Raw genomic sequence first — 14794 nt, forward strand, 5'->3', positions numbered from 1 at the left:
ATTCAGTTTAATGATTAAATGTATTCCCTGCTTGAAAATGGTATTTGCATTTTAAATGAGCAAGGGTCAATATTTAACTCAAAGGAATGAAAAGCCAAAGGTGGAACATCAAGCACCAGAGATGGGCCAGTGAGGAAACTTTTTTCTCTTTCTTTCTTTTTGTACTTCTCCAAGCCCAACATTCCACGGGCTGGCTCTCATTGGCTGTGTTCTACGTTTTTCCAGCCAACCAGGCATGGGCTAACTGCTTCCTGCATCCACCAGCTATGGGAAAACAACCAAAGAAAATAAACAAAGGAAGAGCCTGGGGCACTGGCCACTCCAGAAGAAATCCCAGGGCTCCAGGATAAATGGAGCAAAGACAAACATTTGGTTTTTCAGGCTCAGATGGTTTTTATCAGACAGTCCCGCCCCAGCCAGGAAGCCCAATGGACACTTCCACCCCGGGGATTAGGTCTCCACACTGATAAGCCTGAGGCGGTGTTTCCAGCTCTGGGGAAGGCGGCTTCGGCCCTACCATGGGAGATAGGGTTCTCGTGTGAAAGGCACTGTTGGTTTGGTTTTCACGCTTTTGACTTGAGTCTGGAATTCCTTGCCTTCCCACACCCCCAGGCAGATTGGAAATGGGAGTGGGAATGATTTCCTCTGCGAAACCCCTCTAAAGGATCCTTCATTGATTTGCACTAACAGAGCCACCCTGGAAATGCGTTCCCGCTCGGCCTTCCCTCCAGAGAGGAGCAGGGGTCAGAAGAAGGGTGGAGGATTCTTTCCCGAAATGGCTGGAGCATGTTTCAGAAGCTCCTCACCTACTGTTGTGTGGTTTCTGTTGCATGCCCTCTCCTTGCATCTTGTTTAACCTACTCAGAAGCACACAAAATTATATACTTTAGGGGGCGATGTAGAGTAATGAGCTGAGGACTTAGCTCGGGATAAGCCTGGAGAAAAAATAAGATAGACTATATTTTCACACCAAGGAATTTCAAGTCACTAAAATGGGAGTCTTAAAAATGGATCTAGAAGAGGCATACTGTGGTGGAAAGAGCCTTTAAAGCACACCAGAGTGGGTCCAAATTCACTCACTTGCTGTGCAGCTTGGACTAGTTACTACATCTCACTGAGTCTTGGTCTCCCCATCCATGAAATGAGAGCTGAAGCACACATCTCAGAAGATGGTTGCTTCAAGGATTAAATGTATTAAGAAATAAAGCTGCTAGTACTGTGCCTGGTGCATAGCAGGTCCTCTAATAAATGGTGCTTCCGCTTCCTACTGGTAGTCCCCTGTTCATCCCTGAATATCCTCATCTGGAGAAGAAGTACGAGTTGGCCTGAGTAACTCAGGTACTGTGCCTTGAGAAGAGAGGACTGTTTGAGGGAGATGGTCAGGATCCTGAACCCTGATCTCAGAATGATTCCATAGAGGGTCTTACCAGTTAGACTTGCCTGGGTAAGTCAGTGTAAATTGGATTCTGTCGCTAATGGAAGTCAAGCCCTCTGTTTAAAGCACTCTAATGGCTGCTCTTCACATTTGGAATGAAACCCCATCTTTATCGTGATCTGGTCCTTCTCTACTTCTCCCGCCTCTCTGTGCCCCAGTTCCACCTAGTCTCTTTATTTGAACACTTTTTCCCACCTCAGGGCCTTTGCACTAGCTGTGGCCACACTGGGAATGCTCTTTTCCCAGGTATCCCTATGTCTGGCCGGTTCCTGTCATTTAGGTTTTGGCTTAAAAGTCATTTTGTTTTATATTCAATATTGTACCAAGCTCCACCTGATGTTTTCTTATTTATGTATTTATTTGTTTACGATCTCTCCCTACTAGAGGTAAGCTCTGTGAGCACACTGCACTTGTCTGTCTCATTGGGCAACACCAGGACAGTGCCTGGTTCACCATATACACTCAATAAAAGTTTGTTGAATGAAAGAATTTAAGAGTACCTGGGAACAGCTTGGTTGGAGAAATTCAGCCTCCACCGTGAGATATGGCCCCACCTTTTGCCAGTTACCCAGAAGACATTAGCCACTACAAGAGATTAGCCACTTAAGTAGTAACCTGCCCTTATCCTTAAGAGCAATACAGTTGAAATAATTAGTCATTTGTTTAATGTCTCCCACTAGATAGTGATTGAGCCAAGAGATGAAGCCGTATCTGTCTTGCTCAGCCCTGGTGCCCAGGAAAGTGCCTGGCTAAGACCACAGGGCATCCTCCCACCCAAAGTATTCCTGAAACCCAGCAGGGCCGGTCTTGAAATTCCGCCTCCTGGAAGGATGATGATGATTCCACATTCCTTCCAAGAGATCTGCCGCCTGGCTGCCACGAGTGTTCTCACTCCCAAGGCCAAGTTGCTTCCTGCCTCAACATGTCTCATATCCTTTCCTCAGATTCCCCACACTGGGGGGAGCAGAGTCTGCCCCCTCCCACTTCCTGTCCCCATCCCCACCCCTGCCGCCCCTGGGGAGCCTTTGACCAGAAGATGAAAAGATATGATCAAAGCTGTGCTTGTGAGCAGGAAGTTGAAGCAGGATGAATGTCACAGACCCCCACCTCTGAGACACGACCCAGGCCAGAGCTACAGTGAGAGGCCACTGTCTGCTGCGGGGGGACAAGATTGTACCCTGATCCTGCTGGCTGCCGTGTGGCAGAATGAGGTCACGTCAGTCACCATCGGGAGAGGGAATTGCCAATCAGGACGGCTCTGCTGCTCTGACCACCCACTCACCCGCCTCCCCACCCCCACGGCAAGACCTGCAGAGAACTCTTCATGAAGACACGGGAGGTGTTGGGCCCCTCGTGCTGGAACAGGAGCTCCATCCCAGGGGCCTGGGCACATTCCTGTGGGCTCCGTGGGCAGGGAAAGCTTGAGAAACCTTCGGTTTCCTGGGATCAGACGTCTGTCCGCATCTCCCCAGAGCCGGGGGTGGGGCGGGGGAGGGGGGAGGAAATGTCCTCATTTTTGCTGGAATCCCCAGAGAGGTGCTCGTCCCACAAGTATCTCATGTTGACTTCATCCCAAACCAAGCCAGAGTATTAGCTTAGGCAACTGCCTCTATTATTAAAAGTGACAATTTTCCAAAGGTGGGTGCACATCAGGAGGATTAGGAAACATTGTAAAGAGGGAGGCTCGCCCCATTGTAGACGTGTTGTATCAAAATCCCTGGGGTGAGGTCTGGAGGGGCTGTTGCTGTTGTTATTATTGTTTTTAAAGCTCTGGGGTGATTCTGCTGACCAATCAGACGAAGTTTGGGAACTTACAGAAGTAAGATCACCCGTGCATTTCATGGGGACCTGAAAGTCTGTCTCGAGTCACTTCCTTGGGTCTCCCAGAGTTTCCATTAGGTACATCGGGCTTCCTTCCATGACCTGAGGTGAGAGAGTTTATCAGCTAACTCAAGGACGACTGCCAGAGAGGGGACTCTGCAGGAATCCACTTGCTCGACAGCATATGTCGAGCACGGATGATGTGCCAGGTCCCTTTCACCCAGGAACATGGCAGTGAACGAAACACACAGAATTGCCTGCCCTCATGAAGCTTACCTTTATAGGGAAGAGAGAAGGAGAGCAAAAAAAGGTTAAATAAAGGAAATATACAAGGTGTTAGAGATAAATGCTATGGAGGAATATGAAACACAGTAGGAAGTGGGGACTGTGAGGGCGTGGGATGGGTGTGGGTCTACGTGCACAGGGATGCAGGCTGAAATGCCATGGCCAGAGGAGGTCTCACTGAGAAGGTGGTATTTTTTTTTTTTTTTTTTTTTGGTTTCCATTGATACTTTTTCTTTTTTTAAATACATCTTTATTGGAATATAATTGCTTCAACATACCGTGTTAGTTTCTCTTGCACAACAAAGCGAATCAGCCATATGCATACACATGTCCCCTTATCCCCTCCCTCTTGAGCCTCCCTCCCCTGCTCCCTATCCTATCCCTCTAGGTCATCACAAAGCACCGAGCCGATCTCCCTGTGCTATGCTGCTGCTTCCCACCAGCCAACTATTTTACATTCGGTAGTGTATATATGTTGATGCTACTCTCACTTCGCCCCAGCTTTGCCCTCCCACGCCATGTCCTCAAGTCCATTCTCTATGACTACCTCTTTATTCCTGCCCTACAAGTAAGTTCATCAGTACCTTTTTTTTTTTTTTTTAGATTCCATATATATGCGTTAGCATACAGTATTTGTCTTTCTCTTTCTGACTTACTTCACTCTGTATGACAGACCCTAGGTCCATCCACCTCAGTACAAATGACTCAATTTCGTTTCTTTTTATGGCTGAGTAATATTCCATTGTACATATGTCACACATCTTATTTATCCATTCATCTGTTGATGGACATTTAGGTTGGTTCCATGTCCTGGCTATTGTAAATAGTGCTGCAATGAACATTGGGTTGCATGTGTCTTTTTGGATTATGGTTTTCTCAGGCTATATGCCCAGTAGTGGGATTGCTGGGTCGTATGGTAGTTTTTTTTAGTTTTTTAAGGAACCTCCATACTGTTCTCCAAAGTGGCTGTATCAATTTACATTCCCACCAACAGTGCAGGAGGGTTCCCTTTTCACCACACCCTCTCCAGCATTTATTGTTTCCAGCTTTTTTCATAATGGCCATTCTGACCGGCATGAGGTGATACCTCATTGCAGTTTTGATTTCCATCTCTAATAATTAGTGATGCTGAGCATCTTTTCATGTGCCTCTTGGCCATCTGTATGTCTTCCTTGGTGAAATGTCTATTTAGGTCTTCCGCCCATTTTTAAACTACATTGTCTGTTTTTTTGACATTGAGCTCCATGAGCTGTTTGTATATTTTGGAGATTAATCCTTTGTTGTTTCATTTGCAAATATTTTCTCCCATTCTGAGGGTTGTCTTTTGTCTTGTTTATGGTTTCCTTTGCTGTGCAAAAGCTTTTAAGTTTAATTAAGTCCCATATGTTTATTTTTGTTTTTATTTCTGTTACTCTAGGAGGTGGGTCAAAAATGATCTTGCTGTGGTTTATGCCAGAGAGTGTTTTTCCTATGTTTTCCTCTAAAAGTTTGATAGTGTCTGGTCTTACATTTAAGTCTTTAATCCATTTCGAGTTTATTTTTATGTATGCTGTTAGGGAGTGTTCTAATTTCATTCTTTTTTTTTTTTTTTTTTGTGGTACGCGGGCCTCTCACTGTTGTGGCCTCTCCCGTTGTGGCTCACAGGCTCTGGACGCGCAGGCTCAGTGGCCATGGCTCACGGGCCCAGCCGCTCCACGGCATGTGGGATCCTCCCGGACCGGGGCACGAACCCGTTTCCCCTGCATCGGCAGGCGGACTCTCAACCACTGCACCACCAGGGAAGCCCTAATTTCATTCTTTTACATGCAGCTGTCCAGTTTTCCCAGCACCACTTATTGAAGAGGCTGTCTTTCTCCCCTGTATCTTCTTGACTCCTTTGTTGTAAATTTGGTGCTCATATGTGCGTGGGTTTATCTCTGGGCATTCTATCCTGTAGCATTGATCTATATTTCTGTTTTTGTGCCAGTACCATACTGTCCTGATTACTGTAGCTTTGTAGTATAGATTGAAGTCAGGGAGCCTGATTCCTCCAGCTCCGTTTTTCTTTCTCAAGATAGCTTTGGCTATTCGGGGTCTTTTGTGTTTCCATACGAATTGTAAGATTTTTTTGTTCTAATTCCGTGAAGAATGCCATTGGTAGTTTGAGAGGGATTGCATTGAATCTGTAGATTGCTTTGGACAGTATAGTCATTTTCACAATATTGATTCTTCCAATCCAAGAACATGGTATATTTCTCCATCTGTTTCTGTCATCTTTGATTTCTTCCATCAGTGTTTTATAGTTTTCTGAGTACAAGTCTTTCGCCTCCTTAGGCAGGTTTATTCCTAGGTATTTTATTCTTTTTGTTGCAATGGTGAATGGGAGCGTTTCCTTAATTTCTCTTTCTGATTTTTCATTGTTGGTGTATAGGAATGCCAGAGATTTCTGTGCATTAATTTTGTATCCTGCAACCTTACCAAATTCATTGATTAGTTCTAGTAGTTTTCTGGTGGCATCTTTAGGATTTTCTATGTATAGTATCACGTCATCTGCAAACAGTGACAGTTTGACTTCTTCTTTTCCAATCTGTATTCCTTTTATTTCTTTTTCTTCTCTGATTGCCCCAGCTAGGACTTCCAAAACTATGTTGAATGAGAGTGGGGAGAGTGGACATCCTTGTCTTGTTCCTTATCCTAGTGGAAGTGCTTTCAGTTTTTCACCATTGAGTATGATGTTTGCCGTGAGTTTGTCATATATGGCCTTTATTATGTTGAGGTAGTTTCCCTCTATGCCCATTTTCTGGACAGTTTTTATCATAAATGGGTGTTGAGTTTTGTCAAAAGCTTTTTCTGCATCTATTGAGATGATCATGTGGTTTTTATTCCTTAATTTGTTAATGTGGTGTATCACATTGATTGATTTGCATATATTGAAGAATCCTTGCATCCCTGGGATAAATCCCGCTTGATCATGGTGTATGATCCTTTTAATGTACTGTTGGAATCTGTTTGCTAGTATTTTGTTCAGGATTTTTGCATCTATGTTTATCAGTGATATTGGTCTATAACTTTCTTTTTTTGTGATAGCTTTTTCTGGTTTTGGTATCAGGGTGATGGTGGCTTCGTAGAATGAATTTGGGAGTGTTCCTCCCTCTGCAATTTTTTGGAAGAGTTTGAGAAGGATTGGTGTTAGCTCGTCTCTAAATGTTTGATAGAATTCACCTGTGAAGCCATCTGGTCCCGGACGTTTGTTTGTTGGAAGATTTTTAATTGTGGTTTCAATTTCATTACTTGTGATAGGTCTGTTTATATTTTCTAATTCTTCCTGGTTCAGTCTCAGAAAATACCTTCCTGGTTCAGTCTCAGAAAATACCTTTCCAAGAATTTGTCCATTTCTTCATGGTTGTCCATTTTATTGGCATATAGTTGTTTGTAGTAGTCTCTTATAATCCTTTGTATTTCTGCAGTGTCAGTTGTGATTTCTCCTTTTTCATTTCTAATGTTATTGATTTGTGTCCTCTCCCTTTTTTCTTGATGAGTCTAAGGGTTTATCAGTTTTGTTTATCTTCTCAAAGAACCAGCTTTTAGTTTTATTGATCTTTGCTATTGTTTTCTTCGTTTCTATTTCATTTATTTCTGCTCTGATCTTTATGGTTTCTTTCCTTCTACTGACTTTGGGTTTTCTTTGTTCTTCTTTCCCTAGTTGTTTTAAGTGTAGGGTTAGATTGTTTACTTGAGATTTTTCTTGTTTCTTGAGGTGAGATCTTTTTATTTCTTCTTTGATTTCTTCAGTGATCTCTTGGTTATTCAGTAGCGCACTGTTTAGCCTCCATGTATTTGTGTTTTTTACAGTTTTTTTCCTGTAATTGATTTCCAATCTCATAGCATTGTGGTCAGAAAAGATGCTTGATATGATTTCAATTTTCTTAAATTTTCTGAGGCTTGATTTGTGACCCAAGATGTGATCTATTCTGGAGAATGTTGCATGTGCACTTGAGAAGAAAGTGTATTCTGCCACTTTTGGGTGGAATGTTTATAAATATCAACTAGATCTATCTGGTCTATTGTGTCATTTAAAGCTTGTGTTTCCTTATTTATTTTCTGTCTGGATGTAAGTGGGGTGTTAAAGTCTCCCACTATTATTGTGTTACTGTCGATTTCCCCTTTCATGGTTGTTAGCCTTTGCCTTGTGTATTGAGTGCTCCTATGTTGGGTGCATAAACAATTATAATTGTTATATCTTCTTGGATTGATCCCTTGATCATTATGTAGTGTCCTTCCTTATCTCTTGTAAAAATCTTTATTTTGAAGTCTATTTTATCTGACATGAGTATTGCTACTCCAGCTTTCTTTTGATTTCTATTTGCATGGAATACCTTTTTCCATTCCTTCACTTTCAGTCTGTATGTGTCCCTAGGTCTGAAGTGGGTCTCTTGTAGACAGCATATATATGGGTCTTGTTTTTGTATCCATTCAGCCAGTCTGTGTCTTTTGGTTGGGGCATTTAATCCATTTACATTCAAGGTTATTATTGATATGTATGTTCCTATTACCATTTTCTTAATTGTTTTGGGTTTGTTTTTGTGGGTCTTTTTCTTCTCCTGTGTTTCCCGCCTAGAGAAGTTTCTTTAGCTTTTGTTGTAAAGCTGGTTTGGTGGTGCTGAATTCTCTTAGCTTTTGTTTGTCTGAAAAGCTTTTGACTTCTCCGTTGAATCTGAATGAGATCCTTACTGGGTAGAGTAATCTTGGTTGTAGGTTTTTCTCTCTCGTCACTAAGTATATCCTACCACTCCCTTCTGGCCTGCAGAGGTTTTGCTGAAAAATCAGCTTATAAACTTATGGGGATTCCTTTGTATGTTATTTTTTGTTTTTTCCCTTGCTGCTTTTAATATTTTTTCTTGCATTTAATTTTTGTTAGCTTGATTAATATGTGTCTTGGTGTGGTTTTCCTAGGGTTTATCCTCTATGGGACTCTTTATGCTTCCTGGACTTGGGTGACTATTTCCTTTCCCATGTTAGGGAAGTTTTCCACTATAACCTCTTCAAATATTTTCTCAGACCCTTTCTTTTTCTATTCTTCTTCTGGGACCTCTATAATTGGAATGCTGGTGCATTTAGTGTTGTCCCAGAGGTCTCTGAGATTGTCTTCAATTCTTTTCATTCTCTTTTCTTTATTCTGCTCCTTGGCATTTATTTCCACCATTTTGTCTTCCAGCTCACTTATTCGTTCTTCTGCCTCCATTATTGTTATTGATTCCTTCTAGTGTATTTTTCATTACAGTTATTGTGTTGTTTACCTCTGTTTGTTTGTTTTTTAGTTCTTCTAGATCTTTGTTAAACATTTTTTTGTATTTTCTCAATCCGTGCTTCCATTCTATTTCCAAGATTCTGGATCTTCCTTACTCTCATTACTCTGAATTCTTTTTCAGGTAGATTGCCTATTTCCTCCTCATTTATTTGGTCTTGTAGGTTTTTACCTTGCTCCTTCGTCTGTGACATATTTTTTTGCCATCTCTTTTTTTTTTTTTTATAAGTGGGATTGTGTTCCTGTTTTACTGGTTGTTTGACCTGAGGTTTCCAACACTGGAGTTTGTAGGCTATTGGGTATAGCTGGGTCTTGGTGCTGAGATGAAGACCTCCAGGAGACCTCACTCTGATGAATATTCCCTGGGGTCTGAGGTTCTCTGTTAGTCCAATGGTACAGACTCAGAGCTCCCACTGCAGGAGCTCCCATCTGACCATGGGCTTGCAAATCAAGATCCTGCAAGCCACATGGGCAGCAAAAAAAAAAAAGGTGGGGTGGGGGTGGGGAAGGCCTTGGCTGTGGAGGGCAGGGCCTAATCAAGGGTGACGTTTGGGTGGTGGGTGGGGCCAATGCTCAGGACTCACAGGGCTGGAAAAGGCCCTGGGCTGTGGGGGGTGAGCCTTAGGCTCAAGGAACAGAAGGGGCCCAGGCATGCCCCCCACCCCTGGTCTCAGAGGGCAGGGGACCTCACCTGGGAGCCCAGCAGGCTTCCTGGGCTCGAGTGGGTGGGGCAAACGCCCTCCTCTCCTCTCCTGCTCCTCTGGTCTGGGGTCTGGGAGGCCCCCTCCCACCTGCCTCTGCTGATCTCCCAGGCCTCCCTCCTGTGCCCCCAGGACCAGTTCAGTTGGAGGGGGAAGGGGGGTCCTTGGAGGGCAGGGGACCGGCCTGGGAGCTCAGCAGGTTCCCCATGCCCAAGTGGGTGGAGCAATTGCCCTCCACTTCTCTCCCACTCCTTCCCAAGGGCCCCTCCCACCTGCCTCTCCTGATCCCCCTGGCCTCCCTCCTATACCCCCAAGGACCCATGCAGCCTGGAGGGGCCTTGGAGGTTGGAGGATCAGCCTGGGAGCTCAGCAGGCTCCCTGTGCCCAAGTGGGCAGGGCAATCGCCCTCTGCTCCTCTCCCGCTCTTCCTGGAGAGTCCCTCCCACCTGCCTCTCCTGATATCCCTGGCCTCAGGGGTGCAGATCTCATCTGACCTGCACTTCTCCTCCCCCTCGGTCCCCCTACATCCTACCGGTTCACTCTGGGGTTCCTCCCGTCTTCTTGGGGGTCAGAGTTCCCCACCAGCAGCCGGCAGGCACCCTAGTTGTGGGGAGACCTAACTCTGTGTCTTCCCACACCGCCATCTTGACTCCTTCCCACACCGCCATCTTGGTATTTAAGTGAAGGGTTTCGAGCCAAGGAGCAACATAATTTGGTATATTCACATTATCAGTCTGGATGTTGGGAATAGACTGAAAAAGGCAAGAGAAAAACAAACCAGAGCAAGCCAAGTGAGAGCTAATGGGGATGAATTCGTTTTCTTTTTTTTTAATTAAAAAACTTCTTTTTTATTAATTTTTATTGGGGTATAGTTGCTTTACAATGTTGTGTTAGTTTCTGCTGTACAGCAAAGTGAATCAGCTATACGTATACATATATCCCCTCTTTTTTGGATTTCCTTCCCACTTAGGTCACCACAGAGCATTGAGTAGAGGTCCCTATGCTATACAGTAGGTTCTCATTAGTTATCTATTTTATACATAGTATCAATAGTGTACATATGTCAATCCCAATCTCCCAATTCATCCCACACACTTCCCCCCCTTTCCTCTTTGTATCCATACATTTGTCCTCTGTGTCTTTGTCCTTTGCAAATAAGATCGTATATGAATTAGTTTTCTGTTGCTGCAAACTTGGTGGCTTAAAACTACACACATTTTTTATCTTTCACTTCTGGAAGCCAGAAGTGTGAAACAGGTTTCACTGGGCCAATATTAAGTTGTAGTCAGAGCCGTAGTCCTTCCAGAGGCTCTTGGAGAGAATCTGTTTCCTCACCTTTTCCAGCTTCTAGAGCTGCATTTGTTGCATGGCTTGGTCCCTTCTTCCATCTTCAAGGCCAACAGTGTAGCATCTTCTCTGCTCCATCTTCACATCATCCTCTCTCTCCTGTGTTAAATCTCCCTCTGCCTTCTTTAAGGACACTTGTTATTACATTAGGGCCCACCTAAGTCATCCAGAATAATCTCAAGTTCCTTACTTTAATCACATCTGCAAAGTCTCTTTTGCCACATAAATAACATTCACAGGTTCCAGGGATTAGGACCTCGGTGTTTTGGGGGCCCATTATTTAACCTACCAAAGGAGGCTTGGACCAGGGTAGAAGTGATGGAAATGGTGAGAAATGAGCAGATTCTGGGATTTGTTTTGAAGGCCAAACCAATTGGGTTGCTTTTTAGATTGAATGTGAGATGTGAGAGAAAGAGAGGAATCAAGGAAAGCACCAAGGCTTTGGCCCGAGCAGTTGTAGGAAGAGAGTTTCCATTTACTAAAATGAGAAAGACTACAGGAAAAGAATCTTGGTGCCTGTAGGATGATGGTGGATGGGATTGACTGATTGATTGATTGATGTCAGAGAGTTCAGGGGCTCGTGGACATATTATTTAGGTTTGAGATGCCTCATCCAAGTGGGCATGTTGAAGAGACTGCTGGATGTATGAGTCTGAAGTTCAGGAGAGGAGTCTACGCTGGAGATATAAATTTGGGAGGCTTCCATGTGTCTTTAACGCTTTGAAATTGAATGCAATCATTAAAGGTGCAAGTGTAGATAGAAAAGAAAAGAGCTCCAAGGACTGAGCCTGGGGGACTCCAGTCATTCGAGATCGGGGAGATGAGAAGGAACAGCACAGGGAGACCACAAAAGAGCAGCCAGCGAGGTAGAAGGACGACCAGGAGAGGGTGGATCTTGGAGGCCACATGAAGACAGGAGACAAGGATAGGGGTGGGGATGGGCAGGGCAGCTAAGCTCCCGGAGGGAGATCGGTACCTGTGGCATGAGGGCACACCTCACCAACTCTAGCACCCGGCACCTCCTAGCACCCCAAAACACACACACACAAACACCTTCTGGCATGAAAATCAAGCCCATGTCCTCAGGTCTGGCCACAAGAGCAGAAAAGGTCTGCATTCTCTGGTCCAAACCCCTGCAGAGATGCCACTTGGATGTGGTAAAGCTGTGTGTCTTGTCTGGTAGACCCATCTCCTTCACCCCATCTGTGATTCCCAGAGGGCAAATCTGTCACCTGTTTCTGGAAGAGGAATTCCATCTCAAGCATCAAGGTCTCCATCTGCTTGCCACCCATTGAGCAGCCTGCATTGTTACTGATTGGGTGCTCAGATCATTAGTCCCTGAGTAGAAAGCAGCAGCTGCACTAATGTCACAGGTAGGGCTGTTCCCCGTGAGGCCTGACTGCCATTCTGAACCGTTGTTTTAATGCTTTAAACTAGAATGCTCACTATATATATATATGCGCTTTATTTATTTATTTTTATTTTTGGCTGCGTTGGGTCTTTGTTGCTACATGCAGGCTTTCTCTAGTTGCGGTGAGCTGGGGCTACTCTTCGTTGCGGTGCGTGGGCTTCTCATTGCAGTGGCTTCTCTTGTTGCGGAGCATGGGCTCTAGGTGCATGGGCTTCAGTAGTTGTGGCTCGTGGGCTCAGTAGTTGTGACTCACGGGCTGTAGAGCTCAGGCTCAGTAATTGTGGCACACGGGCTCAGTTGCTCCACGGCATGTGGGATCTTCCTGAACCAGGGCTCGAACCCGTGTCACCTGCATTAGCAGGCGGACTCTTAACCTCTGCACCGCCAGGGAAGTCCTAGAATGCTCACTTTTAAATAGCCCTGTTATTTCACGCATCATACATGAAACATCCATCAGATCCTCAGAATTAAATTGAATTCACATCCTATGTTATACAATCAACACCAGATATCTTGAAACACCTACCTACATAGCCAGGCAGTTGAGGAATCTCCATGTGTACCAACTTGGATGGATTCTCTTCCCTTCCCTTCCTTTCCCCTCCCCTTCCCTTTCCGTCTCTTCTCTTTTCTCCTCCCTTCTCTTTTCTATCTCTTTCTCTACCCTAATAATTCCCCTCACGTTTTAATTCAGTACTTAGATCACTGGTTCTCAAACTTGGTTGCATATTGGAATTAAAACATAGAGAATTAAAAAAAAAAAAAACAACTGATGCCTGGGCCCCATTCCCAGAGATTCTGATTTAGTTGATCTTGGGTGTTAGCTGGGCTTTGAGGGTTTTTTAAGGTCCTCAGGTGATTCTAATGTGCAGCCAAGTTTGAGAACCAGCGTCTTCAATTACCTTCTAAGTAGTGAGTCCCAGTGCAATATTTTAAATGCTATGGCAGGAGAGGCTGGTCTACCTCCAACTCCCTGCCCTGCCTCTCCCTAGCATTCCTGGTTTATGGGACAAAGACTTGGGGCCAGTTTACCAGATCTGAACATCACCAGTAGATGCAGTGTGTTGTGTAATGCTCTGTATCTTCCAAATACCACGATCCAATGTGGGCTCAGATATTGTACACCCAGCTTTTAATTTCTCTCCACAACTTCCCTCCTGTGGCACCTTCAGCCAAGTTTTCATTGCAGCTCTAGCTCCAGTTGTAAGCGATGGGAGAAATAGGGTGAAGGTGGATGGAAATAGCCAAGGGCACACAGGTGCACACAGTGCAGGCACACACACGCATAATCGGTGAATCAGACCTAGAAGTGGAATTCTACTGGTACAGAAATCCTCTGATAGAGAAGAAGCGGCTGTAGTGCTCTATAATGTCTGTTTTTGTGGCACTCGGTTGGAGAATTATGAGAAAAAACCTGTTTTTTTTGCCCCAAAGCAGGTCTTGCCCAATGAGCTGCATGCTCGGAAGAAACCTGCCTGTCCCCTTCTCCCTCCATCTGGGATCCTTAATTGGCAAGATCTAAACCGTAATGTGCCCAGTCTAGGTCCAAGTCTATTAAATGCCATAACTCTCAGGCTCTTTGAAAAGAAAAATTCCACGGCCTTCAAGAAAGCAGCTTGGTAATAAGTCTCAAGAACTTGAAATATGTCCAGTTCATATCCTTACATCCAATGATTTTACTTCCTATCCTAAGAAAATAATCAAAGATGTGGAAAAAGGTTTATGTATACAGATCTTCAACAAAGTGTTATTATAACTGCAAAAATCAGAAGTAACTGTACACTGTCTATAACACAAATTCCATTTAATATATCATGCTATATCACAGTATAGTCAGGCAATGAAATATACAGATTGTCAAAACACATTTTCAATTTTTTTTTTTTTTTTTTTTTTGGCTGAGTTGGGTCTTTGTTGCTGCACGCAGGCTTTCTTTGGTTGCAGCGAGCAGGTGCTACTCTTTGTTGAGGTGTGCAGGCTTCTCATTGCAGTGGTTTCTCTTGTTGCAGAGCACGGGCCCTAGGCGCGTGGTCTTCAGTAGTTGTGGCTCACGGGCTTAGTTGTTCTGCGGCATGTGGGATCTTCCCGGACCAGGGATCAAACCTGGGTCCCCTGCATTGGCAGGCGGATTCTTAACCACTGTGCCACCAGGGAAGTCTTCAAATACTTATAACCATATGAAAAAATGCTCACAATATAATGCTAAGAGAAAATAAAATGTATAGGTAAAATGATTAATTTTGCAGTTCAGTCCAGTTGTGGATATACACATCGATTTGTAGAGAAAATCACCCTGAACATAAATACTAACTTGTTAACAGTGGTTCTCTGGATTGTGTGGTGATGATTGATTTCTTATATATATTTTTTTCTTTTTCTGAGTTTCCCAAGCTTGTATCTATAATCAGGAAAAAAAATATTTTTTTAATGAAAAGGTTTCATTTCTCATGATGGGAGCCAGCTTCTGTCGGAGGCTGGTTTCAGAAGTGACCCCATAGTTATCCTCCTTA

At 44.1% G+C, this 14794-nt stretch overlaps 1 protein-coding gene across 2 annotated transcripts in view; it reads left to right on the plus strand.

The window, feature by feature from the left end:
• Positions 1-14794, plus strand: part of NMNAT2 (nicotinamide nucleotide adenylyltransferase 2) — a 153972-nt gene that overhangs the window by 131437 nt on the left and 7741 nt on the right. Inside the window, exon 9 of one of the 2 annotated variants that reach the window (XM_049703612.1) lies at positions 2116-2931. The exons of the other annotated variant lie outside the window; for it this stretch is intronic. Within the exon in view, the coding sequence (XP_049559569.1) occupies positions 2116-2475 (360 nt within the window). The 3' untranslated portion in view covers positions 2476-2931. Of the gene's footprint in view, positions 1-2115; positions 2932-14794 lie in introns of those variants that run through there. 2 annotated transcript variants of the gene reach the window in all.

This window comes from Orcinus orca, chromosome 1 (genome assembly GCF_937001465.1).
Source record: "Orcinus orca chromosome 1, mOrcOrc1.1, whole genome shotgun sequence".
NCBI classification, from domain to species: domain Eukaryota; kingdom Metazoa; phylum Chordata; class Mammalia; order Artiodactyla; family Delphinidae; genus Orcinus; species Orcinus orca.